Source organism: Equus quagga, chromosome 1 (genome assembly GCF_021613505.1).
Source record: "Equus quagga isolate Etosha38 chromosome 1, UCLA_HA_Equagga_1.0, whole genome shotgun sequence".
Lineage (NCBI taxonomy): Eukaryota > Metazoa > Chordata > Mammalia > Perissodactyla > Equidae > Equus > Equus quagga.
In genome coordinates this window covers 95,836,572-95,858,676 of record NC_060267.1, presented here as the reverse complement: position 1 = coordinate 95,858,676, position 22,105 = coordinate 95,836,572, and the positions used below count along the sequence as shown (strand labels likewise).

The 22,105-nt window shown below is 63.8% G+C and overlaps 1 protein-coding gene across 1 annotated transcript in view; it reads left to right on the top strand.

The window, feature by feature from the left end:
- KCNT1 (potassium sodium-activated channel subfamily T member 1) overlaps positions 1-21,287 on the top strand; it is a 71,977-nt gene extending 50,690 nt beyond the window's left edge. Inside the window, exons 16-31 of the mRNA XM_046677910.1 lie at positions 321-429; positions 1,225-1,374; positions 1,805-2,043; positions 2,392-2,626; positions 4,045-4,150; positions 5,614-5,786; positions 6,420-6,491; positions 6,735-6,869; positions 7,284-7,395; positions 11,274-11,375; positions 11,897-11,980; positions 12,113-12,241; positions 12,546-12,566; positions 13,623-13,950; positions 18,901-18,985; positions 19,139-21,287. Of these exons, the coding sequence (XP_046533866.1) occupies positions 321-429; positions 1,225-1,374; positions 1,805-2,043; positions 2,392-2,626; positions 4,045-4,150; positions 5,614-5,786; positions 6,420-6,491; positions 6,735-6,869; positions 7,284-7,395; positions 11,274-11,375; positions 11,897-11,980; positions 12,113-12,241; positions 12,546-12,566; positions 13,623-13,950; positions 18,901-18,985; positions 19,139-19,259 (2,201 nt within the window). The 3' untranslated portion in view covers positions 19,260-21,287. The remainder of the gene's footprint in view (positions 1-320; positions 430-1,224; positions 1,375-1,804; positions 2,044-2,391; positions 2,627-4,044; positions 4,151-5,613; positions 5,787-6,419; positions 6,492-6,734; positions 6,870-7,283; positions 7,396-11,273; positions 11,376-11,896; positions 11,981-12,112; positions 12,242-12,545; positions 12,567-13,622; positions 13,951-18,900; positions 18,986-19,138) is intronic.
- Positions 21,288-22,105: the final 818 nt, after the last annotated feature.

Genomic DNA, 22,105 nt, shown 5'->3' with positions numbered 1-22,105 from the left:
GAGGGGCAGGTACATATGATGAGCACTCTATGGGCATGCGCCAGCTGAGACCTGGGGGTCAGGTGAGCAGGCCCCATGCTGGGCATCCTGGGGGACAGGTGAGCAGGCCCCAGCCAGCTCTGGAGCTATCAGTCAAGCTGCAAGACAAGCACAGAAATGCCAAGAGAATGAAGAGGTTCCCGGGGTGGGTGCTGGTCAGGGCTGAGCAGGAGTTCATGGAACAGACACGGGGGCTTCTATGAAGGGTGCCAGGCAAGGGGGCGTCTGCTGTAAAGACGGCAGGGAGGCCAGCGGGTGACCCCTGACCCTCCTGCCTGCAGACCACGTGGTGTGTGAGGAGGAGTGCAAGTATGCCATGCTGGCCCTGAACTGCATCTGCCCGGCCACGTCCACCCTCATCACCCTGCTGGTGCACACGTCCCGCGGCCAGTGAGTGCCCGCCCCCATGGGACTGCCACCCAACCACGTGGTGCCCACCATGCACCATACCTGGGAGACCAGGCAGGGGGTGCGGAAGGTGGCGAGGAGACCTGGGAGGGGATACATGTAGCTGGCAAAGGTCCCGCCTGGGTATGGGGGTGAGCCCAGGGGAAATGGCAGGGATGCCACGGACGGGTCACGGGCTCTGGACGCAGCTGAGGACGTCGGGCTCATTCTGGCAGCAGTAGGTGCCGGGGAGCTCTGAGCAGCCCAGTGAGGGGTGGGAGCCAGGAGGGGCGGCCAGGGGGCTGCTGGGAGTTGCAGACAGGGCCCACATAGAGCAAGGGCTGGGTGGGGGATGGGGAGAGCCCTGGGTCTTGAGCACAGTGACCAGGCTGCTGGGGCTCGGTTTGGGGAGAAGGTGCATTTGGTTTGCGGCACCTGGGCCTGGGGCCCCGGGCAGAGCCCAAGGCAAGAAGCGGCCCTGGAACAGAGGAGGGACCAGGCAGGGGAGCAGGGGACTGGCCCAGGGTTCCTGGGAGGACCCACAGGCTGCTGAGGCCAGTCTTGACCCCAAACATTTTGGCATCCCCTAAAAATCAGACCATTGTGTTTATAGCTTTTTAAAACTGTCCTTTTTAAAAGGCTCGGGCAGACGGGGAGGTGTCTGGGGTCAAGCTGGCCATGCTGGTGTCCACCCACCACTGCCAGAAGCCATTCTGTGGGGGGGGGGGGGGGGGGGGATTGGCAGCCCTGAGCAGGCGGGAGGGGCGGCTGGCCAAGGGGACGACCCGCCCACCCCAGGGAAGGCCAGGAGTCGCCGGAGCAGTGGCAGCGCATGTACGGACGCTGCTCGGGCAACGAGGTGTACCACATCCGCATGGGCGACAGCAAGTTCTTCCGCGAATACGAGGGCAAGAGCTTCACCTACGCTGCCTTCCATGCGCACAAGAAGTATGTGGCCCGGGCAGGCGGGCGGGCCCGGGGCTTGTCCATCCTCCCTCCGGTCAGCTCAGGGCGGGTGGAAGGCTGGGCGGGGCGGCGTGGACAGGCAGGGAAAGCCGCAGGGTTTCACATAGAGTCCATGTTTGGATCCGGGTCCATCCACACCGCCGTGAGACCCGCCACATGGCCCCTCCTGTCTGAGGCTCCCGTGAGGCTGACCTTGGGTCTTTGGGTGAAGTGCAAAGGGGTCCCGACACCCATGAGGGGAAAGCTCGACTGAGGGCCGGACCCCAAATGGGGTCCCTGAATCATCAGCATACTAGGAGCCCAGGAGGGGGACTCTGGGGCCCGTTGGTTGTTCAGAGGCAGAGCGGAAAGCGAGGGTCCTGAGGGTGTGGGGTGACGGCCCCGTGAAGCTGCCCGCGCCCCGTCTGCCCAGGTACGGCGTGTGCCTCATCGGGCTGAAGCGGGAGGAGAACAAGAGCATCCTGCTGAACCCGGGGCCCCGGCACATCCTGGCTGCCTCCGACACCTGCTTCTACATCAACATCACCAAGGAGGAGAACTCGGCCTTCATCTTCAAGCAGGAGGAGAAGCAGAAGAGGAAGGGCTTCTCGGGGCAGGGCCTATACGAGGGGTCCTCCCGCCTGCCCGTGCACAGCATCATCGCCTCCATGGGTGAGGCCCGTCGGAGGCGGGTGGGACATGCTCCTGGCCATGGTGGTGGGGGGGGGGGTGGGAACCCTGCCAGCGCTGGGCTCAGGTAGGGAGGGGCCGGAGACCAGCTCTTCTGGGCCTGCAGGGTGACCTCGGGCAAGTCACGTCTCTCTGGCCTCAGTTCTCACACCTGTCCGGTGGGTGTATCCCTGCCTTCCTGTGGGGACTTTGTCGGCATCGGTGTCCAAGTGCCTGCTGGTGTGAGGCTGCCCTGGGTCAGGGGTCACTCTGTCCACCTCCAGTCCAGAACCAGCCACCCAGGAAAGCCTAGGGAGGGGCTGCCAGCCAAGTCCAGGCACTCTGTTCCAGGGACAGTGGCCATGGACCTCCAGAACACAGAGTGCCGGCCGCCACAGAGCAGCAGGGGCAGTGGGGGTGGAAAGCTGGCACTGCCCACAGAGAATGGCTCGAGTAGCCGGCGGCCCAGCATCGCACCTGTCCTGGAGCTGGCCGACAGCTCGGCCCTGCTGCCCTGTGACCTGCTGAGTGACCAGTCGGAGGACGAGATGACGCCGTCAGACGATGAGGGGCTGTCCGTGGTGGAGTGAGTGCTGCCTTCAGGGGACAGAAGCTTGCAACTTCGGGCAGGGAGAGGAAATGGGTCGCTGGACAGAGAAGGAGGGGCTGGTGGCTGTGGCCGCATGGGGGAAGGAAATGTCCCATGAGTGCAAGGTGCCCAGGGAGAGGTGGGTCTGGCCAGCGTTGGCGCTGTGCCCTGATGGGTGGCTGCCCTTGGGCTTGCCCCATTCTCTGAATCGTGGCTCCCAGGCAGCTTTATAGGAGACCTTGTGTGGTAAGTGAATCTTCTGGGGACCCCAACAGGCAGACACAAAAGCCAGGCTGTGCCCGCCCACCCCCTTGTCCTCCTCGGCCTCATGCCTTGGTACCACGGCCCGCTCGGTCGGGGTGGCTGTCCTCTGAGCATGGTCTGCAGAGGTCACAGATCAGGAGGCCTGAGGTGAAGTGCAGGGTAGGCCTGCAGACCACTGGCCCATCTGAGCTGTCATCTTGCCCCAGGTTTGGGCCCAGGTCTCCCCACTGCAATTATGAGATGGGAGACACCTCAGTCTGTTCTGGCCAGGAGAGACAAGCAGCACCTGACGACAGGGCCACGGCCAGCCTCCGGCCTGTGCAACGTGTTTTTCCCAGCTGGGCTGTCACCGCCACCACTCCCGGCTCCTGACCTTTGCCTCTGGGTCGGAGTAAACATGTTTTACAGATAGACCAGCTCCTGAGATCCCCGGGGACAGGCCAGGGGTCCTGGACACCATGGGGCAGGTGGCAGGGCTGGCCTCTGAGGCCATGTCCCTTGAGCCAACTGGAGACAGAGCAGAAGGCCAGCCCCTCCCCAGGCTGCCCGGGCCAAGGCCATGGCAGGGTGGCCAGCCCCTGCGTGGCGTGCACTGGGTGGGACACCTGCAGGGGACAGCCCGCTGGGGAGACCAGTGTGGCCCAGCGGAGGGAGTAGAGGAGCGGCCGAGGGCCAGTATCTGCCCACTGACTGGGGTGCTGGGGGCCTCAAGGAGGGGGTGACTGGGGGAGCCCCTCAGGGTTATACTTCCAGGCCTTGTGTAAGCTCGTGTATGAGTGTTGGGGAGGGTATGCATGTGTATGTTTTGTGTGTCTGCGTGTGCATCCATGTGTGTTGTGTGTGCACTTGCATGTTGCATGAAATCTCACCCCAGACCCCCAGGGAAAAGACAGCAGTCCCGGACACAGCCCTCCTTCCCGCCCCACCCCGGGGTGGCTGGGGCTGATCACGGGGTCCTGGGACTTCCTGGGTGGGAAGGGGAGCAGCATCGAGGGACCCCCCCCCCCCCACGCATGGCTGGTGGGCAGGGCTGGGTCTGTGGGGTTTGGCGCCCCCGTGTGGCCGCCCGGGGTGGGCTCTGCAGCACACACTTGGTCCCGGATGCGGGGCTGGGGACGACCACGGTGCTGAGGGCTCCTGTGCACCCCTAGGTACGTGAAGGGCTACCCCCCCAACTCGCCCTACATCGGCAGCTCACCCACCCTGTGTCACCTCCTGCCCGTGAAAGCCCCCTTCTGCTGCCTGCGGCTGGACAAGGTGAGTGGCGTCCAGCAGCGCTCCGCGTGACTTTGCGTTCCCACACGATTGCAAACTTATGGGACGCTGAGAACATGGGGATGAAACCCCGGAGCCTCTACCCAGACCCAGACGGTTCCATCCCCCTCTGTTGGAAGCCTGTTTTTCTGAACCGTGCAGAGCAGGTGGGACCCCCGGCCCCTCCTGCACCAGTGTTTCCTGAGAACGAGGACGACACTCTTGTGACCACAGTTCACGCGCCAAAATCAGGACACGGTGTCCGTCCGACCCACGGGCCACCCTCAAAATGCGCTGACTGTCCCCATCGCGCAGTTGTCTTCATGGCTTTCCCGTCAGGAGCAGTCCCAGTTACACTCTGCATTTAGCGGTCATGTCTTCATCTCCCTCAATCTGGAGCATTCCTCGGCCCGCCCTCGGGCCTCTTGGGTTTGCAGATGTTTTCTCATAAGAAGACTGAGCTTGTGCATTTGGGGCTGGAATGCCCACAGGGGATGTGTGTCCCTCTCGGAGGCGTCCTTGGGGTGCAGCTTTGATCACATGGTGCAGTGGCGCCCCCCAGGTTTCTCCGCTGTGGAAACTACGCAGTCTCTGCCTTTCTTATTAAGCCGACCGGGGGAGACGTGGGGACTCGGTCCACCCAACTCCCACCCGCTCGTCCCAGCGTCAGGTGGGGCCTTTCTGTTTCCAAATTCCCTTTGTATGTGTTAGCAGCCTGCTGGGGGAATTGCTTCCCCTCCTCCCGCGTGGACGGTTTTCTTCATTTATGTCTATCAGCGTGCAGCCCGGATCCTTGTTGTGCAGAGGGTTATACCCATTACTTGTTATGCAGTATCGTCATCTGTTACAGATGATTATTGATTTTGATGCTTGAACCTTCCCGGTTCTGCTGGTGGGGGCCCTGCCGGCTGGCTTCCGGGTCCTCCCATGAACACTTCATGTTTTCACACCCACGATGTTCCCACCCATGTAGTACTTGCTGCACTCCGGTCCTGGGACCAACCACTTCTCCAAGGAACCCTGGTTCTCTTTAGTGGAGAATGATGTTTAGAAACCAAAATCTGGGCGCTGGGCATGCTCAGTGCTGGGGCGTCCCTGCGTCTGGGCCTCTCCGCGGACCGAGCTAGGAAACGTGCTTACACACACATGACATATGTCTGTTCATTTCCACATCTGCTAAAACCACATGTTCACACGGACGACTCCCTGCCCTGCCTGATACGGCTGTCGCCACCGCGGCCCCGCTCGCCGCTGTGCTCTGTGGGGAGGGCTCACACGGAGCAGCGCGTGTGGGCGAGGACAGGGGTCTGGTGGCACGTGGAGCTCCCGTGGGGCTCGTGCGGGCCATGAAAGGACGAGGCCGAGCGCCTGATGACCAGGTGTCCCGGGCACCGTCTGGTGAGCTGGCGTCCCCGAGGCCCCCGTCGCCGGCGGCCGGCCGTGGCAACATCAACCCCTCCCCACAGGGCTGCAAGCACAACAGCTACGAGGACGCCAAGGCTTACGGCTTCAAGAACAAGCTCATCATCGTCTCGGCGGAGACAGCAGGCAACGGGCTCTACAACTTCATTGTGCCACTGCGGGCCTACTACCGCTCCCGCAAGGAGCTCAACCCCATCGTGCTGCTGCTGGACAACAAGTGAGCCCCCCAGGCTGTGCAGCCAGCATCCGAGAGGAGGCGGGCACCCCACCACCACCACCACCAAGTCCCAGTCAGCACCGCCTGGGCCTGCAGTCTTAGCCTGGGACCACGAGTCTGCAGACCCCACCAGGGTGGAGGGAGACCACAGAGGGTTCGCCCCACCCTGCCCACCCTGGGCCCCTGACCTGCCTGGGTCTGCCTCCCACCTTTGAGGCGGGGGGACTGGGAACCGCCCTGGGCCCTGGGCCTGGTCCTTTCCCCCTAGAAAGCCCATCCCTTGCTCCCCACTTGCAGCTGCCCCCAGCTCCTCCCTGGCTCCAGCTCCTGTGCCCTCTGGCCCTTGGTAGCGGCTGTGAGCCCTCTGGGAGGCCTTCCCCCCAGCACTTTCACCTCTGGAGGCCAGGGTCCAGCCTTGGCTATCTGACCTGGGCAATTCCCACCCCTGGGGCCTTGGGTTCCCCTTGGGTAAAATAAAGAGCTGCCCGTTGTCCTCTAAGGCTCCCAGGCCTGTGCTGTGGTCCTGGGGGAGCCCTGCTCTGCCCAGCCTGCTCACCCAGGGCAGGCCCGGACTGGGTGTGGAGGGGGGCGGCAGAGCAGGACAGGCACCACCAGGGTCTGCTGTCTCCACAGGCCTGACCACCACTTCCTGGAGGCCATCTGCTGCTTCCCCATGGTCTACTACATGGAGGGCTCCGTGGACAAGTAAGGCCAGGCCGCCACTGCCTCCTGCAGAGCCTGGAGCGGGTGGGGCACCTGCCCATCTCTTAGCAGGACCCCTGTCCTCTCCCCTCCTCCTCCAAAATATCCTCCTCCCAGGGTGTGGGGAGGCCAGGAGGTCACAGACGGCCCCCACTGAGGGCTAGGGAGGGCAAGGTGCACCCACAGGGAGTTCCCGGGACCCCCAGCCTGGCCCAGGGAGCCTGGCCACGTGGCTCTCCCCGGCAGCCTGGACAGCCTGCTGCAGAGCGGCATCATCTACGCCGACAACCTGGTGGTGGTGGACAAGGAGAGCACCATGAGTGCCGAGGAGGACTACATGGCCGACGCCAAGACCATCGTCAACGTGCAGACCATGTTCCGGTGAGGGCCATAGCGGGGGTGGCCTCTGGGCTCAAACCCAGTCCTGAGCCAGCCCCTCGGCCATGGGGGGCCCTCTGTGACACCCCTCCCCACAACATGAGCATGGGACCCGCCCTGAGCCTGCTCCTCATGTCTGTGACCAGGGGACCCACCCTGAGACCCAAGATCAGTGACCAGGGGACACCCCCCAAAGCCCCCCCACATCAGTGACCACAGGACCCCCCCATACATCAGTGATCATGGAACACCCCCCAGAGTCCCCCCACATCAGTGACCAGCGGACACTCCCGAGCCCCCACATCAGTGACCACAGGACCCCCCCCATGCCCCCCCTACATCAGTGATCATGGAACACCCCCCAGAGTCCCCACTCAGTGACCTGGGGCCCGCCCTGAGCGCCCCCTCCCCCCCCAGGCTCTTCCCCAGCCTCAGCATCACCACGGAGCTCACTCACCCGTCCAACATGCGGTTCATGCAGTTCCGCGCCAAGGACAGCTACTCTCTGGCTCTTTCTAAATTGGAAAAGGTGAGCGACCCCCGTCCAGCCTCCTGAGCTGTGGGGGCTCGGAGCTGGCACCAGAGCTTGGGGGCAGCGGGTGAAAGGGGCCGAGGGAGCCTACGGGGAGTGGGGGCTACAGGAGGCCTGCCGCCTGCCCCCCTCTGACTGGGAGCTTCAGAGTCGGGGCGGCTCGGCTCCCGTGTGAGGTTCTTGGTGGTGTCGCCCGGAGCTTTAGGGGCATGGGCCAGGAGCAGATACTGTCCCCTAAGGCAGCATCCAGGCCTGGCCATGTCTGGGGCCAAAGCTACCTTTCAGGTCAGTAACTAACACAGGTGACACCGGCCACTTGTTTCCTCCACCTCAGACACCCTGAAACGTGTCCATTCTGTCAACTGCCCGGCAGGTGCGTGTGCTCACCCCTGGTACAGACGAGGGACTGGGGATCAGAGAGGGGAGGAGCTTGCCTTAGGTCACACAGCAGAGCCATGGCAGAGCTGGAATCAGCTTTTCAGGGCTCCATGAAGGGCATCAGCCAGGGTTGGGTGTGGAGCCCAGGGGCTTGGGGGCCAGCCATCAGGGACACAGGCCTCAAGCAGGGGCACGGACAGCACAGCCCCGGGTGGTGTCACCTCATACATTCACTGACTCAGGCTTGTGCTCAGGCCAGTGCAGCACCATCTTCCACAGCGAGGGGCAGGCCCGCGTGTCAGCGTGAGGGCAGCGATCAGGCCGCCCCGGGCAGACAGGGAGCAGGCGAGTCTCCAGAGGAGGCCCGGTCCCTGGGGGAAGCAGCAGCCGCTCCCTGTGAGCCCCACACACCCCAGCCTGGGCTGAGGTCCCGATCAGGGAGCTGCTTGCCCCGTGCCACACGAGGGGAGATCCCGGGGCTGCCGCCACCCAAGCCAGCCTGCCATCAATGCCAGACAGAAGGGACGCGCCCTGGAGCTTCATCCACCCTGAACCCAGATGCACGGTGGACGTGCGTCCCGCCAACCGTGGACTGGCAGGCCCTTGGGGGCCCTGGAGCTCCACTGCCGCTGCTGCCAGAGGGGCGAGCGAAGCCGGGCAGGTGGCCTCGGGGCCCTTGGGGGAGACAGAGCCTTGGAGCCAGCAGCCTGAGAGCTCAGCTCAGCCGCCACCGTCCTGCCCCAGGAGAGGGCTGTGCCCACACCTCCCCTCCCACCAGGCCCTCCCTGGAGTCTGCCCGGCCCAGCACTTGGGGCCGGCTCCTGGTCCTGAGCCCACAGGACAGCCCACCGGGCCGCTCAGAGGCCCCCTCCCACAGCCGTGGGCTGAGCTCCGTCACTCGAGCTGGAACTGTGGGAAGACTGGAAGGTGGCAGCTAGCCGCAGCAGCCCCAGCACGCCGGGGTTCCGTGTCCAGAGGCTGGGCTGCTTCCCTGGATCTGCGGGACGCTCAGGACCTGGAGGATCCAGTCTGACCTGAGCCTGGATGGGGTGACCAGCATGGAATCGGGCTCAAGGCCACCCAGTCCTGGATGCTGTCCTGGCGCTGGCCCTCTCTCGCCACCTTCCCTCGAGCTAACACAGCTCGTCCCGGGCCTCCCGCCTCCACCACTTCCAGGAGGTGGCCTTGAAGGAGGTCAGGTCAGCAAGCACTTGGCAGATGTGCTCCCACTTGCCTTCCTTCCGTGGCAGACATCAAAAATCCATCTCCCACTCCCTTCCCTCTGTGGCAGGCATCACCAATCAATCACTCCTTCCCCCACAGCATCGCCTCCAGTGGCAGGTGCAGCCACTCCTCCCCGCCTCAGGATGGCGAACCCAGTCGTGGTTCCGCGATCCAAGCCTGGGGAGAAGTCAGGAAGTCAGCGCGGAAGGCCGCCTCGGGAAGCAGCCCCGGGCTCCTGCTGGCTGATGTGGGGCTGAGGTCCCCGTGAGACGCTGGATGGTCAGAGCCACCGTCAAGCCCAATACAGATTCTACTTCAAGGAACACTGAGATGTATAAAGAAGAAAATAAGAAAAGTTTCCTTAGACGCAGCCGGCATCTCTGACACCCAGGCACGGTAGCGGTGTGGAGAGGGCATTCTCCAGAAGAGCGGGGAGGCAAGATGCTCTCCTGCAGATCCCCAAGAACCGGACGTGAGAGAGACGATGGGCTGCGCCCACCGCTGCCCCTCCCAGTCCCCAGGACCCGGCTCCTCCGTGGCGCCGTTGCTCTAACGTTCTCAGTGCACGTGGCATTCACCTCCGGCCAGGAGCCCGAGTTCTGAGAGGCTTCCCCTCAGCCGGGGCTGCCCCGTCGGGTCCTGCCTCTGGTTCCCGCTCTGTCCCCGATGCTTCCTGGCCCCATGGTTCTCGGGAAGGGCTCGTCCACGCATGTCCATGTGTCTTGCTGTCGCTTGTAACCTTGAGGCTCCAGGTAAAGCCCCAGGTCCCTCCAGGACGGGCTGCAGCATTCGGAGGGTCTTGTGCAGAGTGAAAATGTGGGCCCCGCGTTCAAAAAGCAGGGAAAAATTTCTGTGAAAGGCACTAAAATTCCAAGCTTTTTCCTCCCTTCAGTGGTCTCTGGACCTGTCACAGTTCTGTTCTTCTCGATTCATCAGTGTTGCTCTGAGTAAAGGAAAGTTAACATTTCTAATGACCCCAGGAGTCTCACCATTCGCCCTGTGCCATGCCACGCGAGTTCTGAATGCGGGTGTGAGGGTACGGAGATTGGGGCCACCACGGCTCCACGTGGGTGTTCCGTGGCCCACACACATCTCGCTCTTACCAGAACACGAAACGCTGCCCACAGCAAACCTGCTGTTAACACCACATTCTGCCAGGCCTCGCCTCTGGACGTGCTGAGACACCCAGGTGGCTGTCCGCCCTTCCCTTCCATGTCGTTTGCAGCCAAGAGAGTGGCCGATGAGGAGGTAGTGTGAAAGAGAGGACTCGGTGTATTTCTTACCTGCTTTCCGGTTCCAGCGGGAGGTGCGGCCTCAGGGGGCTGTCAGAGCTCCTGAGTCCGGGCCGGGCCATGTGCGGTCCAGCAGGGCGATGCCCCAGAGACACCCCGCCCTAACCACCAGAACCAAGCAGAAGGCACTTCGCAGATGGACTGAGTTGAGAACCCTGAGATGGGCTGATCCTGGGCTACCTGGCAGGCCCAGAGATCAGCAGGGTCCTGAGAAAAGGGAGACGGGAGGGTCAGGGTTGACATGGGATGGTGCTACGCTGCGAGCTCTGAAGACAGAGGAAGGGGCCACAGGCCAGGGAAGGTGGTCAGCTTCCAAAAACTGGAGACAGCGAAGCGAAGAATTCCCACCAGAGCCGCCAGAGGGAGGGCGGCCCCGTGATACCTGGGTTCCTGCCCTGTGACACCCGTTTCCGACTTCCGCCTTGCAGAACTGTGAGAGAATAAATCTGTCTTGTTTGAAGCTGCTAAGTTTGTCACTGGTTCCAGCAGCCGCAGGAAACTCACACGGAGCCACTGAATGAATTCCATGCTCACAGAGCATCGGGGACGCCATACACGAACGGGGAGGCAGGAACGGCACGCGTTCCCCCGTCCCATGGGACTTCAGTTACCATACACAAGTTCAAGGATAAAACTACTGAGATTATTAAGAATTTCAGGGTGGCAACAGCAGAGCATTAAACCAAGCATGGGGGCCCGTGTGACTGCCCTGGTCACACGCCCTCGGGCCGGCCCTGGGCCTCACTTTCTTCTCATCAGAGCCCCAGATCCTTACTCCTGAGTTCTGGCCCTGAGTGTGTCCATGGGGGACGTGTGGGTGGGTACTCAGGCTGGTAGTTGAGTTGCACTCAACGCACACGAGTGCACGTGCATACGCTTACCGCCCGCACACGTCCCACACACGCGTGTGCCCCCACGCCTGCTGCCCCGCGCCTCTGTGGCCGTGGACACCAGCCAGCCCGGGGCGTCCCTTTCCTGCAGAGGGAGCGGGAGAACGGCTCCAACCTGGCCTTCATGTTCCGCCTGCCCTTCGCCGCCGGGCGCGTCTTCAGCATCAGCATGTTGGACACGTTGCTCTATCAGGTCAGTGGGAGGGCAGGCAGGGAGGGTCTGCGATGCCCGGCCAGCAGCCCTGGCTGTCTCTCGATCTCCAGCCAGTGTCAGGCCCTAGTTCTGAGCGACGTGCCTCCCTCTGAGAGTCCCTCCCCAGGTCCCTGTGAGGCTGGCCAAGCCTGAGTGGCTCTGGACCCTGCCCCTGCCAGGGGCAGCGGAAGTCCACCTGTAAATGTGCCCAGTCCCTTTTCTCCCAGAACGGTGCTGCCCTGGGCTCGGCTCCCAGCAGCCTTTGGGTTTCTGATCCCTTTTGACCTAACGCACTTGGCCGAGTGAATTACTGAGGACGGGAAAGCCTTCCCAGCTTCCATCTGCTGGTGGAGCTGTGCTCTGGGACCAGGCAAACAGGTGGCTTCTGTGTGAGTGCCCGAGAGGCTGTGGGCACCTGGCAGGCGTGTCCAGGGAGGGGGAGAAGGTGTGCCCCTGGGGTGCCGCTGCGGATCTGGGCCTGTGGAACTCTGGCCTCACTGCGGCCTCCCCCCCCCGGCCAGTCCTTCGTGAAGGACTACATGATCCCCATCACCAGACTGCTGCTGGGCCTCGACACCACGCCGGGCTCCGGCTACCTGTGTGCAGTAAGTGACCGGGGCCAGGCCGGGTAGGGCGTGTGGGCCGTTCTCAGGGAGGCTGGTCACCCAGCAGCCGAGGGATGCCGGACACCGCCGCCTGCCAAGGCCGGCCCCCACACAGGGCTCCCGATGTTCCAGATGAAAATCTCCGAGGACGACCTGTGGATCCGCACGTATGGCCGCCTCTTCCAGAAGCTGTGCTCCTCCAGTGCTGAGATCCCCATCGGCATCTACAGGACCGAGTGCCACGTCTTCTCCACCTCGGAGGTGCGCAGGCGGGCAGGGGCTCCTGAGGAGCTGGGCGGGGAAGTGGCTTGGCACCGAGGTGGCACCCGCATTTCTCTGTGACCCATTTTGTTTGGGGTATCTGGGCCTTTGCTGTCGGCCCTTTTGGGGTCAGGTCCACGTGCCTCCATACGTGGGGCATCTGGTCAGGCGGCTGTGACCCCCGAATGGGAGAGGGGAGGCTCAAGGGCGCTGTGGGGCCTTATGCCCATGAGGGGCTCAGGCAATGTTGGGGGCAGGGCCTGAGCCCCCACAGGTACCCAGGCTCCCCTGGCTTCCTTTGCAGCCCCACGACCTCAGAGCCCAGGTGAGTGGCCCCTTCAAGCCACACGAGTTCGCTTCACATGGAAGCATCTTGGCATGTGCAGTCCTGCCTGTGCCTGCACCCACCCTGGCCTGGGAGGGACACAGGGCCCCAGGCAGCAGCAAGGTCAGGGAGCAAATGCCCAGGAGGTCAGCCACGATGCAGCTCTGAAAGGGCTCATGGCGTCACCCTCCCATACAGACAGGGAAACTGAGGCCTGCGGTGGGAAGCCCAGGCCCCTCCAGCCCCACATGCCATCTGCATGTCCTGCCGTGGCCCCCATCATGGGAGGTATCCCCCTACTGGTCTGGCTGACTACCATGCCCTCAGCCCCCACCCTCTCAGGGGTGCTGCCTGGGTGAGGGTCCCCACATCACCCCCAGAGCCCCACTCACCCACTGAGCCACCCACTGGTCCTGGGGCTTCCCAGTCCACCATGCTCCCTGACCGCCTCTATCCCATCCCCCCAAGATGGGGAAACTGAGGCACAGAGAGGGGTGACCCTCCCATGGCAAAGTCAGGACATGCAGGAGCCCGGATGGGACCCACAGAAACGAGGGCCCAGAGAGGTTGCGGGAGCTGCTCTCACCCACCCAGCAATTTGGGGACGGACCTGCATCCAGGGCCGAGGTGGGCGGTGGGGGCTCCAGAGGAGGGCTCCGGCCTGGCCAACTCTCCCAGCTGGAGAAAGGACACTGGCGTCCCTGGGCCCTAGAGTCCCCCAGCGGGGGTGGGCTGTTCTGTCGCCCCAGCCTCTGACCCGCCCCAGCCCCGCCCCGACCGCGCCCCTCCGTGACCACGCCCCTCCCGTCCCCGCCCCCTGCACCCCACCCTACAGGCCACGCCCCTATAGGCCACGCCTCCGGCCCCACACTCTGCATTCTAGCCCTGGCCCCGCCTCTCTCAACCCAACCCCGCCCCGTCCCTCTGTGGCGAAGGCCCCTGCCGCGCCCCGCCCTCCCTCCCGCGCCCCGCCCTCCCTCCCCCCCCTCCCGCGCCCCGCCCTCCCTCCCTCCCGGCCACGCCCCTCCCGCCCCGCCCTCACCCCCCGCCTCGCAGTCGCAGGTCTCGGTGAGCGTGGAGGACTGCGAGGACACGCGGGAAGCCAAGGGGCCCTGGGGCGCGCGGGCGGGCCCCGGCGGAGGTAGCGCGCACGGCCGGCACGGGGGCGGCGGCGACCCGGCCGAGCACCCGCTGCTGCGGCGCAAGAGCCTGCAGTGGGCGCGGAGGCTGAGCCGCAAGAGCCCCAAGCCCGCGGGCAAGGCGGCGGCCGCCGAGTGGATCAGCCAGCAGCGGCTCAGCCTGTACCGGCGCTCCGAGCGGCAGGAGCTCTCCGAGCTGGTCAAGAACCGCATGAAGCACCTGGGGCTGCCCACCACCGGCTACGGTAAGGCCCGCGGGACCGCCCGCACAGGCCAGCACGGCCACAGCGGCTGCCGCGCCCAGGCGCCGGGGCTCCCGTCGGTCCGCCTCTCCGTCTGCCTTGCTGGCCTCCGCTCACCCGGCTCCAGGCACCCACCACGAGGCCGGGCAGAACCCCTCTGGTGTGAGGAGGATGCAGGATCCCCCAGAACTGGTGGCCAACCCCATAAGGAAGGCTCACCACTACTACTCTGGGGCCTCAGCTTCCCCACCTGTAAAAAGAGGGCTGGAGCTGGCTGTGCCTGGCACGCAGCGCTCCTGAGGAGGAGGCTGTGGGGTGGGGAGAGCCAGGCTGGGCTCCCTGACAGCCCAGGGCACAGGCTTGGTTGGGGACAGACTGGTCACCTCCAGCCAGTCCTGCTGGGATCAGGAACGTCCGGGGAGACCCCAAAGCCCCCAGCAGACAGAGTGCAGGGGGCGTGTCGGAGGACAGCTGGGCAAATGGCCCGGCACCAGGACACTCCTCCATTGACCACGTGGGACCCACTGTCATTCTGGGCCACGGCCACCCCATTTCTGCTGCTTCATGGTGACACCCCCCACCAGGCATTCATTTTGTCAGCGGATTCACACAGCTCCCTTCTCTCTGTAGCTTGTTTTGGGGAGGAGTTTGTTATCTTGACCAAGAACAGGCCTGGGGTGCCCTGGCTGCTCAGAAGAGAGAACCTCATCCCCTCCCTCACTCTAGAGACTGCCTCTGTTGATGGGGCCGAAGGGGACCCAAGCTCCCCACTGCTGTCTGGCCGCGTCCACACCCTGGGCTGGGTCAAGGCTCTGGCCTGCATTGGGTCCATCTTGGGACCTCTGCCCATCGCTCAGGCCTGGCTCTGTCCTGCAGCGGGCGCCTGCTCTCCCCATCCTGCTTCCTGCCATCTGTCGCCTGGGCCAGGGTCCTGGAGCTCCCCTCCAAGTGGGATCAGGTGGCTCAGGGCTCTCCCAGGAGCTGCCCAGGGGTCACCTGGGCCACACCGTCTGCTGGCCATGCATACCTGGGCCTCAGGAGAGCTCAGAGGCCAGGGGCTTGGGGCCAGGTGACCCACGAAAGCCACCCCAGCCCTGTTCCCACCACACCGGTGTCCCTGCCCAGGTGGGTACTCTCACCCCCTTTCCAGTGGGCACTGATGCCGAGGCTCTGAGTCGGGTATCCAGCGTTTATGGCCCCACAGCAAGTATGGCAGATGGAGACTCCAGCCAGGTGACCCCCAGAGCTGGCACCTGCCGCTCAGCGTGCCCCTCGGCCTCCATGACCCCCGCCGCCCCACCCGAGCTTGGCAGAGAAGAAGTGACTTCCATTCAGTGATAGACTCACTTCCCAGGTGGCCAGTGCTGGCTGCTGCCAGTCCCGGTGTGGACGGCCTCCCGTGTGCAGCTGGCTGCCCCCACCCCGCTGTGCCGGCTGCCGCGCGCTGCTTGCTGACCTCTCTCTCTCTCTCTGTTTCTGTCTGTCCCTCTTCCTGTGTGTTCTGTAGAGGATGTAGCAAATTTAACAGCCAGTGATGTCATGAATCGGGTAAACCTGGGATATTTGCAAGGTAATTCTGCTCCGGCGGACTTGGGCTGCCGCTTAAGGGGGCATGCCAACCCTTCGCTGACAGGCAGCCTGGTGCCCGCCCTGCCCTGGCCAGGCAGGCAGACAGGACAGGAGACGAGAGAGGGTCCCTGCAGGCAGGGCCTCACGTGCTCTCAGACTGCCCCATCACGGGGACTTTGACACCTTCCTCCTCTATTGATGACGGGACTGACCCCGAGGAGGCACGTGGCGTGTGCTGGAACCCAGACTGTCACTGTGGCTCCAGCTCGCCCCAGTACTTCTAGTCTGTTGTTTGAGATAAGCCCTGCTGTCCAGGTCTGCCCTGACCACACAGGCGGGCCATCCAGCCTGCAGCAGCCCCCTGAGATGCCCAAGGACCCTGAGCCCACCCAGCTCTCGGGAAGCATCCAGACAGATGGTCCCAGCCAGGGTCCCGCACCCCGGCACGGTGGAGCATGGTGAAGCCCAGGAGCTGGAGTCTGCTCCGCCCTGAGCCTTCATGGGCCGAGCCAGGTGGATGGTGACATCACTGCCTGCTGGGGCTTCCAGAGGGGGTCTCTCTCTTCAGTTGAGACTAAGCCTGTCCACACCGCATTTCTCATCTAGGGCTCAGGTGCTGCCCGGGCACCCCATTTCTTCCAAGAAGATGCCCCACAGTCCCCAGACCCACCCCGAGACCCTGACAGAGGTCAGAGCAGAGTCCAGGCCACAGGCCCTGCTGCTGAGACCTCTTCCTTCCCTGGGGGCTCCCCGCGGCCCCAGGGGAGCTCAGAGCCTGCATGCTCAGGCCCCCTGGAGCAGCCCCTTTCTTCAGGGGTGACCCCAGCTGATGGGGCCTCCTGGGCCTGGGCAGGCATTAACTCAGGTGGGACCATTTCTGTGGCTGGCTGGGAGCCGTGTCGGGGCAGACCCAGGCCCGGGAATGGAAACCTCCGTGGTTCGCAGCCTGGCTGGGCCTGTGCAGGTGAAGTGTTGGCATCTCTCCGGTTCCTGTGCTCTTCTTACCCGCAACCCGCAGCAGCGTTCATGGAAGACCCCCGAGCCAGCACGGGTCCGAGTCTGGCAGCTTCCATGAACGGGACAGCTGCATCGCCCCCTCCCTGTGCCCAGCTGCACCCCTGCTTCCCGCCAAGGTTCCAGCAGGGGTGGCCTCGCCTGCACAGTCACCAGCACTCACTGGGTGGTGTTTCCCGAGCTCCCCCTTGTGTGGACGTCAAGAGGCGCCTGGGCCAGGACATTAAACCAGGGAAGAGGCGTGATCCTGGGGGGAGGTGACCCCACTAGCCAGGACGGCAGGGCGGTGCCCCCAGGGAGGGTGTCGTCACGAGGCCCCTCCGGCCCACAGGGCCTGCAGCTGCACGCAGATGAGGGAGGAGATGACCCAGCCCCAATGCACAGACACGACCCCTTCCTCACAGCCACCCTCAGAGGGAGGTGCTCCCCCAGTTCGTAGAGGAGGCTGAGGCTCTGGTAGGTGCGGGGATGGGACCCAGGGCCGTGGGGCTGGGAGTCCGGTCTGCAGGGTCAGGGGGGAGGCGGGGGCCCCCATGGGGTCCTGGAATACCAGGCAGGGGGACATGGAGACTTGCTGGAGTGAGGTGGCATAGCCCTGGGTCATCTGCCAGGAGAGCCATTGCCAGCCCCTGCCCCAAGCCTGGGCCCTCATCAGAACACAGCAGTCATGGCGAAGCTGGCCCGTCCTGGGGAAACGGGGTCAGTGCCCTGTGACTGACCAGCACCTCTCAGTCCAGCCCCCAGGAGCACAAAGCTGGGCCTGGCTCAGGCCAAGCTCTGCTAGTCTCGGGAACACCCGTGGTCAGTCCCCCCAGAGGGAGAAGCAGGGGCCCAGGCTGGGTGGGGAGGGCCCTGGCCTGATGACAGCCTCTCCATGGGCATTGTCCGGACTGGCTGTGTCTCAGGATGGCCACCCTGCTGGCGGCTATGGTCAGGAGTGTGGGGGCCCCAGGAGCCTTCGAGAGCTGCCTCTCTCTCCTGCCTGCGTCACCTGCCACTGCCTCTGTGCGCTCCCTGTGCCCCTCCTCCCTGCTGCCCACCCCGGAAATGCATGCCGGGTGCCAGGGGCTGGGTGGTGCACCTTCTGCACAGCCTCCGGCAAGGGCCACCGGGTCGGGGGCCAGCCGCTTCCATCTAAGGGTCTCAGCCACGGGTTTGGGTAAAAGAGCCAGGATAGCTGTGGCCAAAGGGCAGAGCAGCTCACCCTCACGTCCTGGATGCGGACATAGAGACTGGCACCAGGTGACTGCCAGAGGGTCTGCGCATGTCCACTGGTCCCCCAAGTCCCAGCCTGTGCCCCCCGCCTGCCTCCCAAGAAGCACGCTGTGCTCGACCTGCCTCTGTGGGGATCCCGAATCCAACACCAGATTCGGCTCCGAACTCCCCATTCAGAGAAACAAGACACACCCCCAGAGGGCTGGCCAACCCGCAGCTTCACAGAGAATTCTGTTCCTTTGGCAAGGACACTCCTGACAGGAGGGGATGGTGCAGAGAAAAGGAAATGGGAGGAGCCAGGGGCAGAGGCACCCAGAGCTGCCACCCCTCTGGAGGGCTGTCCCCTGATGCCCCAGACTGGGTCAGGAGGTGCCTTTGACATCATCTGATGGGTTAGCTGAGGCCACAAGCCATTCATTTCCCTGCCAGTGAACTCGGGGGCACTACCAGCACGGTGCCGAACCCCATCCCTGTATTTGGCCAGGGAGACATCCGTGAGATGACCGCTGTTTCTCCAGAACCTATTCCGGCCACTCCATGAGCTGGACACTGGGCTGTTCTTGTGACGGGCAGCAGCACAGGCCTTACATGTGCCAAAGGGACCCCTCCTCTGGGCTGACAGCCGCAGGAGGAGGTTTTGGGAAACGGAAGACATGAGTCCAAAGCAGAAGGCTGAGTAAGGGGAGCAGAGGTGGCCTGCCCAGGCCAGGGACCCAGGGCTCTGGGGGCTCGGGGAGCCTGAGGGCTGGGCTAGGTGTGTGTACTGAATATAGGTGTGCACAGGTGTACACAGGTTTATGCAGGTGGTAGGTGTGTGCAGGTGTGCTCGACGCCTCTGCTCAAGGCCACCACATCATAAGATTCAGGCTGCTGGGGCTGAGCAAGCTGCCCGGGGTGTGGGTCGGAGCCAGTGCCCTGCGCCTCGTGGCTGATCCCTGCCTGTGCAGGGCGGGGCCCGGGGCAGGTGTCTGTCAGGGACGACCAGCCCTGGATGGGTTCCCCAGGACAAGAGGCTCAGGCAGGATGGCCGGAAAGGCTGGGAAGATTCTGCAGCTGGACCGGAGCTCTCGGCTCCTCCGGGCTGGCAGGCTGGCAAAGCGGAGGGGAGCGGGGTCTGAGTGGTAACCACCCACTGGGGCCCTGTCTCCTTTGCAGATGAGATGAATGACCACCAGAACACCCTCTCCTACGTTCTCATCAACCCCCCACCTGACACGAGGCTGGAGCCCAACGACATCGTGTAAGTACCGTGTCCCCAAGCAGCGCGGACACCGGCCCGTCCACCGCTCCTTGTATAGACGGTGCACAGCCTCGCTGGGCGTCCCAGCCAGGCCCACTCGTTGGCCTCCCTGGGTGGGAGGGCAGCATCCAGACTCCTCCTACCCCCCCACAGGTATCTCATCCGCTCCGACCCCCTGGCCCACGTGGCCAGCAGCTCCCAGAGCTGGAAGAACAGCTGCAGCAACAAGCTGGCCTCCTGCAACCCTGAGACCCGAGACGAGACGCAGCTCTGAGCCAGCCCTGCACGGAGCCCCCACCCTGGAGCAGACCTCGTGCCCGCCCCCGCCGGCATGCGGCGTGATGCATGGAGCCTGCAGGGCCCTCACGCCAGCCTGGCCCTCCCTGCAGCGCTGGCCCGGCCCCCCCACCCTGGGCAAAGCTGCTCCCGAAACTTGACAGAGAGAGGAGACCGAGCACCACTGGCAGGAAGCCTTTTTTAACCTGTTTTTTACAAATCTATACAATCTATGTCTCTTTACACATATGTACCGCAACTCGTGACCAGGTCTGGCTGAGGTGGAGGGAGGGCTGCATGGGGAGGGGACAAGCCCTGGGCCAGAGTCCTGGGCCCCAACATGCACATGCACACAGACACACCCAGCTCATGTGGGGAGTGGGGACACGTGGCATCTGGCGACTCTTGGAGCCCGTGCTTTCACTGCCATGCCCTCGTGTCTAACTTGAGTCAGGCCGTGCCCACGGCTCTCGTGGGTCCCAGCTGGCCCTGGGCACACAGCTGTGAGCTGTGAGGGGAACCTATGCTGGTAAGCTCTCCAGAGCCGCACGGCGGGAGAACACCTTCCGGAAGGCAAGGCAAGGCCACTCGCTGGGGCCGAGGGCTGGAAGTGTGCCTTGGCAGCCCCGGCCTGTGAGGAGGGCATGAGGCTGCCACAAGACCCCCGGGGGCCCTGTGACATGTCAGCATTCTCACAGCCAGTGACCCTGTGGGAAAGAATCAGATGTCATTTCCTCTGTTTTTACACTGAACTTCTGCAGCTGCGGCATTGGCGGGGCGTCAGGCAGAGGACGGTGCATTTCCATGGACCATTGGACACCCCTTTGACCCCGACCTGAAGCCAGCCCCAAGCTGACGCGCTGGCCCACATCTCTGGATCGGAGATTTGTCTCCTCGGCACAAAAGGGGTTCTGGGAGGCCAGCCATTCAGACTGCTGCCCTGGTTCCTCTATGACTGTTTGTGACAGGTTTTGCACGGTCAGCATTGGGACCTTCTATTAAATAGATGCATCCTGCAGACACGAGCATTGGTTATAAGGCAGCCCCTGTACAGCTTCACACTCCAGGCCTGGGTACACCCCTCCTGTTTGACCCATTTCAAGGGTTAGAAACACCACCCTCTAACCCCACATGGGCAAGCCCCTGGTGCGCCGAGAAAAGCCACTGGTTTGGGCACACCTGATAGCAGGGCCCTCCTGGAATGGGGAAGCAAGTCCTAGGTGGCCGTCTGGTGATTGGGTCCTGGTGGCAGGGAAGCATGGCTGTCGGGGGTCGGGGAGTCCAGGAGGGCTCCCTGGCAAGCTGCCTCAGCCCTGGAGCCCGGACGTGCCCCTGGGGTGGGCATGGAGACCCCAGGCCCTGCCCAGAGTCATGCGCACTCGTGTGCGTGCATGCAACTCCCTGACACCACCAGCTGTCGGGGGCCCTGCATTAGGGGCAGGGCTGCCCCAGGGGATGTGTGCACCACGCCAGCACAAAGTCTCTCGGGTTCGTTTTGTGGGGGAGCTCTTGAGTACCCCAAGGCTGGAAGGGGAGGGATCCATGCAGCTGCCAGGGCAGGGTGGCATGGGACGACGGCAGCTGGTAGAGGGGCCTCCCTGAGGGAGGGACATGACCCAGGGGTCCCCCTCTCCTTCCAGCGCCCTGGCCACAGGTCCAGTTCGTCCCCTGACCTGGCCACCTGGGACCCTCCCACTGAGAAAAAGCGTGTCTACAAGCACTTGGTGTGGGGCGTTGGGGACAGGCTAGCCATGGTGGTCAGGAAGGGGCTGCTGATCAAAGTGGGGAAACCCCAGGGCCCTTGGAGTGACAGGCTGTCGACGTGGGCCAGGGTGGCCTCTGGGGACCAGGGCCCGTCCCAGTGGGGTGTCAGTGGCTCCCAGGGTCCTGCCAGTGAGGGCCCCTCCTCTGCCATCACCCCGCAGCAGGGACATCTCTCCTCTGCGGGCACCCACACCCCAGCTCCCTGAGGGAGGGGCCCCACCTGCCGCTGGGCCGGGGCTCCATCTAGGTGGGCTGCAGCCCCTCGAATCCCAAGCTGGGACGACAGCATCAGAGAGGCATCCCGGGACGTCACCTGACTTCAGTTTGGGATTGACAGGACCGGGGGTGGGGGGGGGGGGGGGGGGGGGGAGCGAGTTTTGCCTCCAGACGGGACGGAAGAAAGGGGTCTGAGCAAAGGCTGAGGCGCTGAGTGCCGGGGTCAGTGCTACCTTGAACGGGCAAAGATGAGTCTCAGTGTTTTGTGGCAGAAGTTCTCAGACAGAAAATTTCAAACATATGAAACTTCTATTTTCTTTATTCCTAAACTAATAGAAAACTGTTTGCTCAAAATACCAACAATGCGTCGGACGCTTCTAGCTTACACGTCAGTGAAATGAACGACAGCGATGCTCTCGGGGCGGCGGGTGGGGGAGGGGGGGTGTGGGAGGGGGTGGCAGGAACGCTGGGCTTCAAGGCACCGCGCCTGGGAGGAGGCTCAGGTGTTTACACACCGCGAACTCCAGGCACCAGAAAGTCTCAGAAAGCAGCGTGACTGACGAGCTGGGAGAGGAAGGGGGTGGAGGCACACAGGACACTTCCTGAAGCCACAGAGGCAGAGAAACGGAGAGACTAAGGTCAGGCAGGGGGCAGCAGACCCCCACGGAGCTTGCCAGACAGGCCCACGGAGTGGACAGAGAAGCAAGGCCCCAAACTAGCGAGAGACACACGAGCCCCGTGGCCAGGGCACAGGAGGAACGCTGGCCCATGGGCCCCCCGACTTGGGGACACGGGTTTGGGTAGCAGGATTCTAGTCCCAGGTCACACTCGAAGCCATAGCCAGGCCTTCCTCTGGCCTCCACA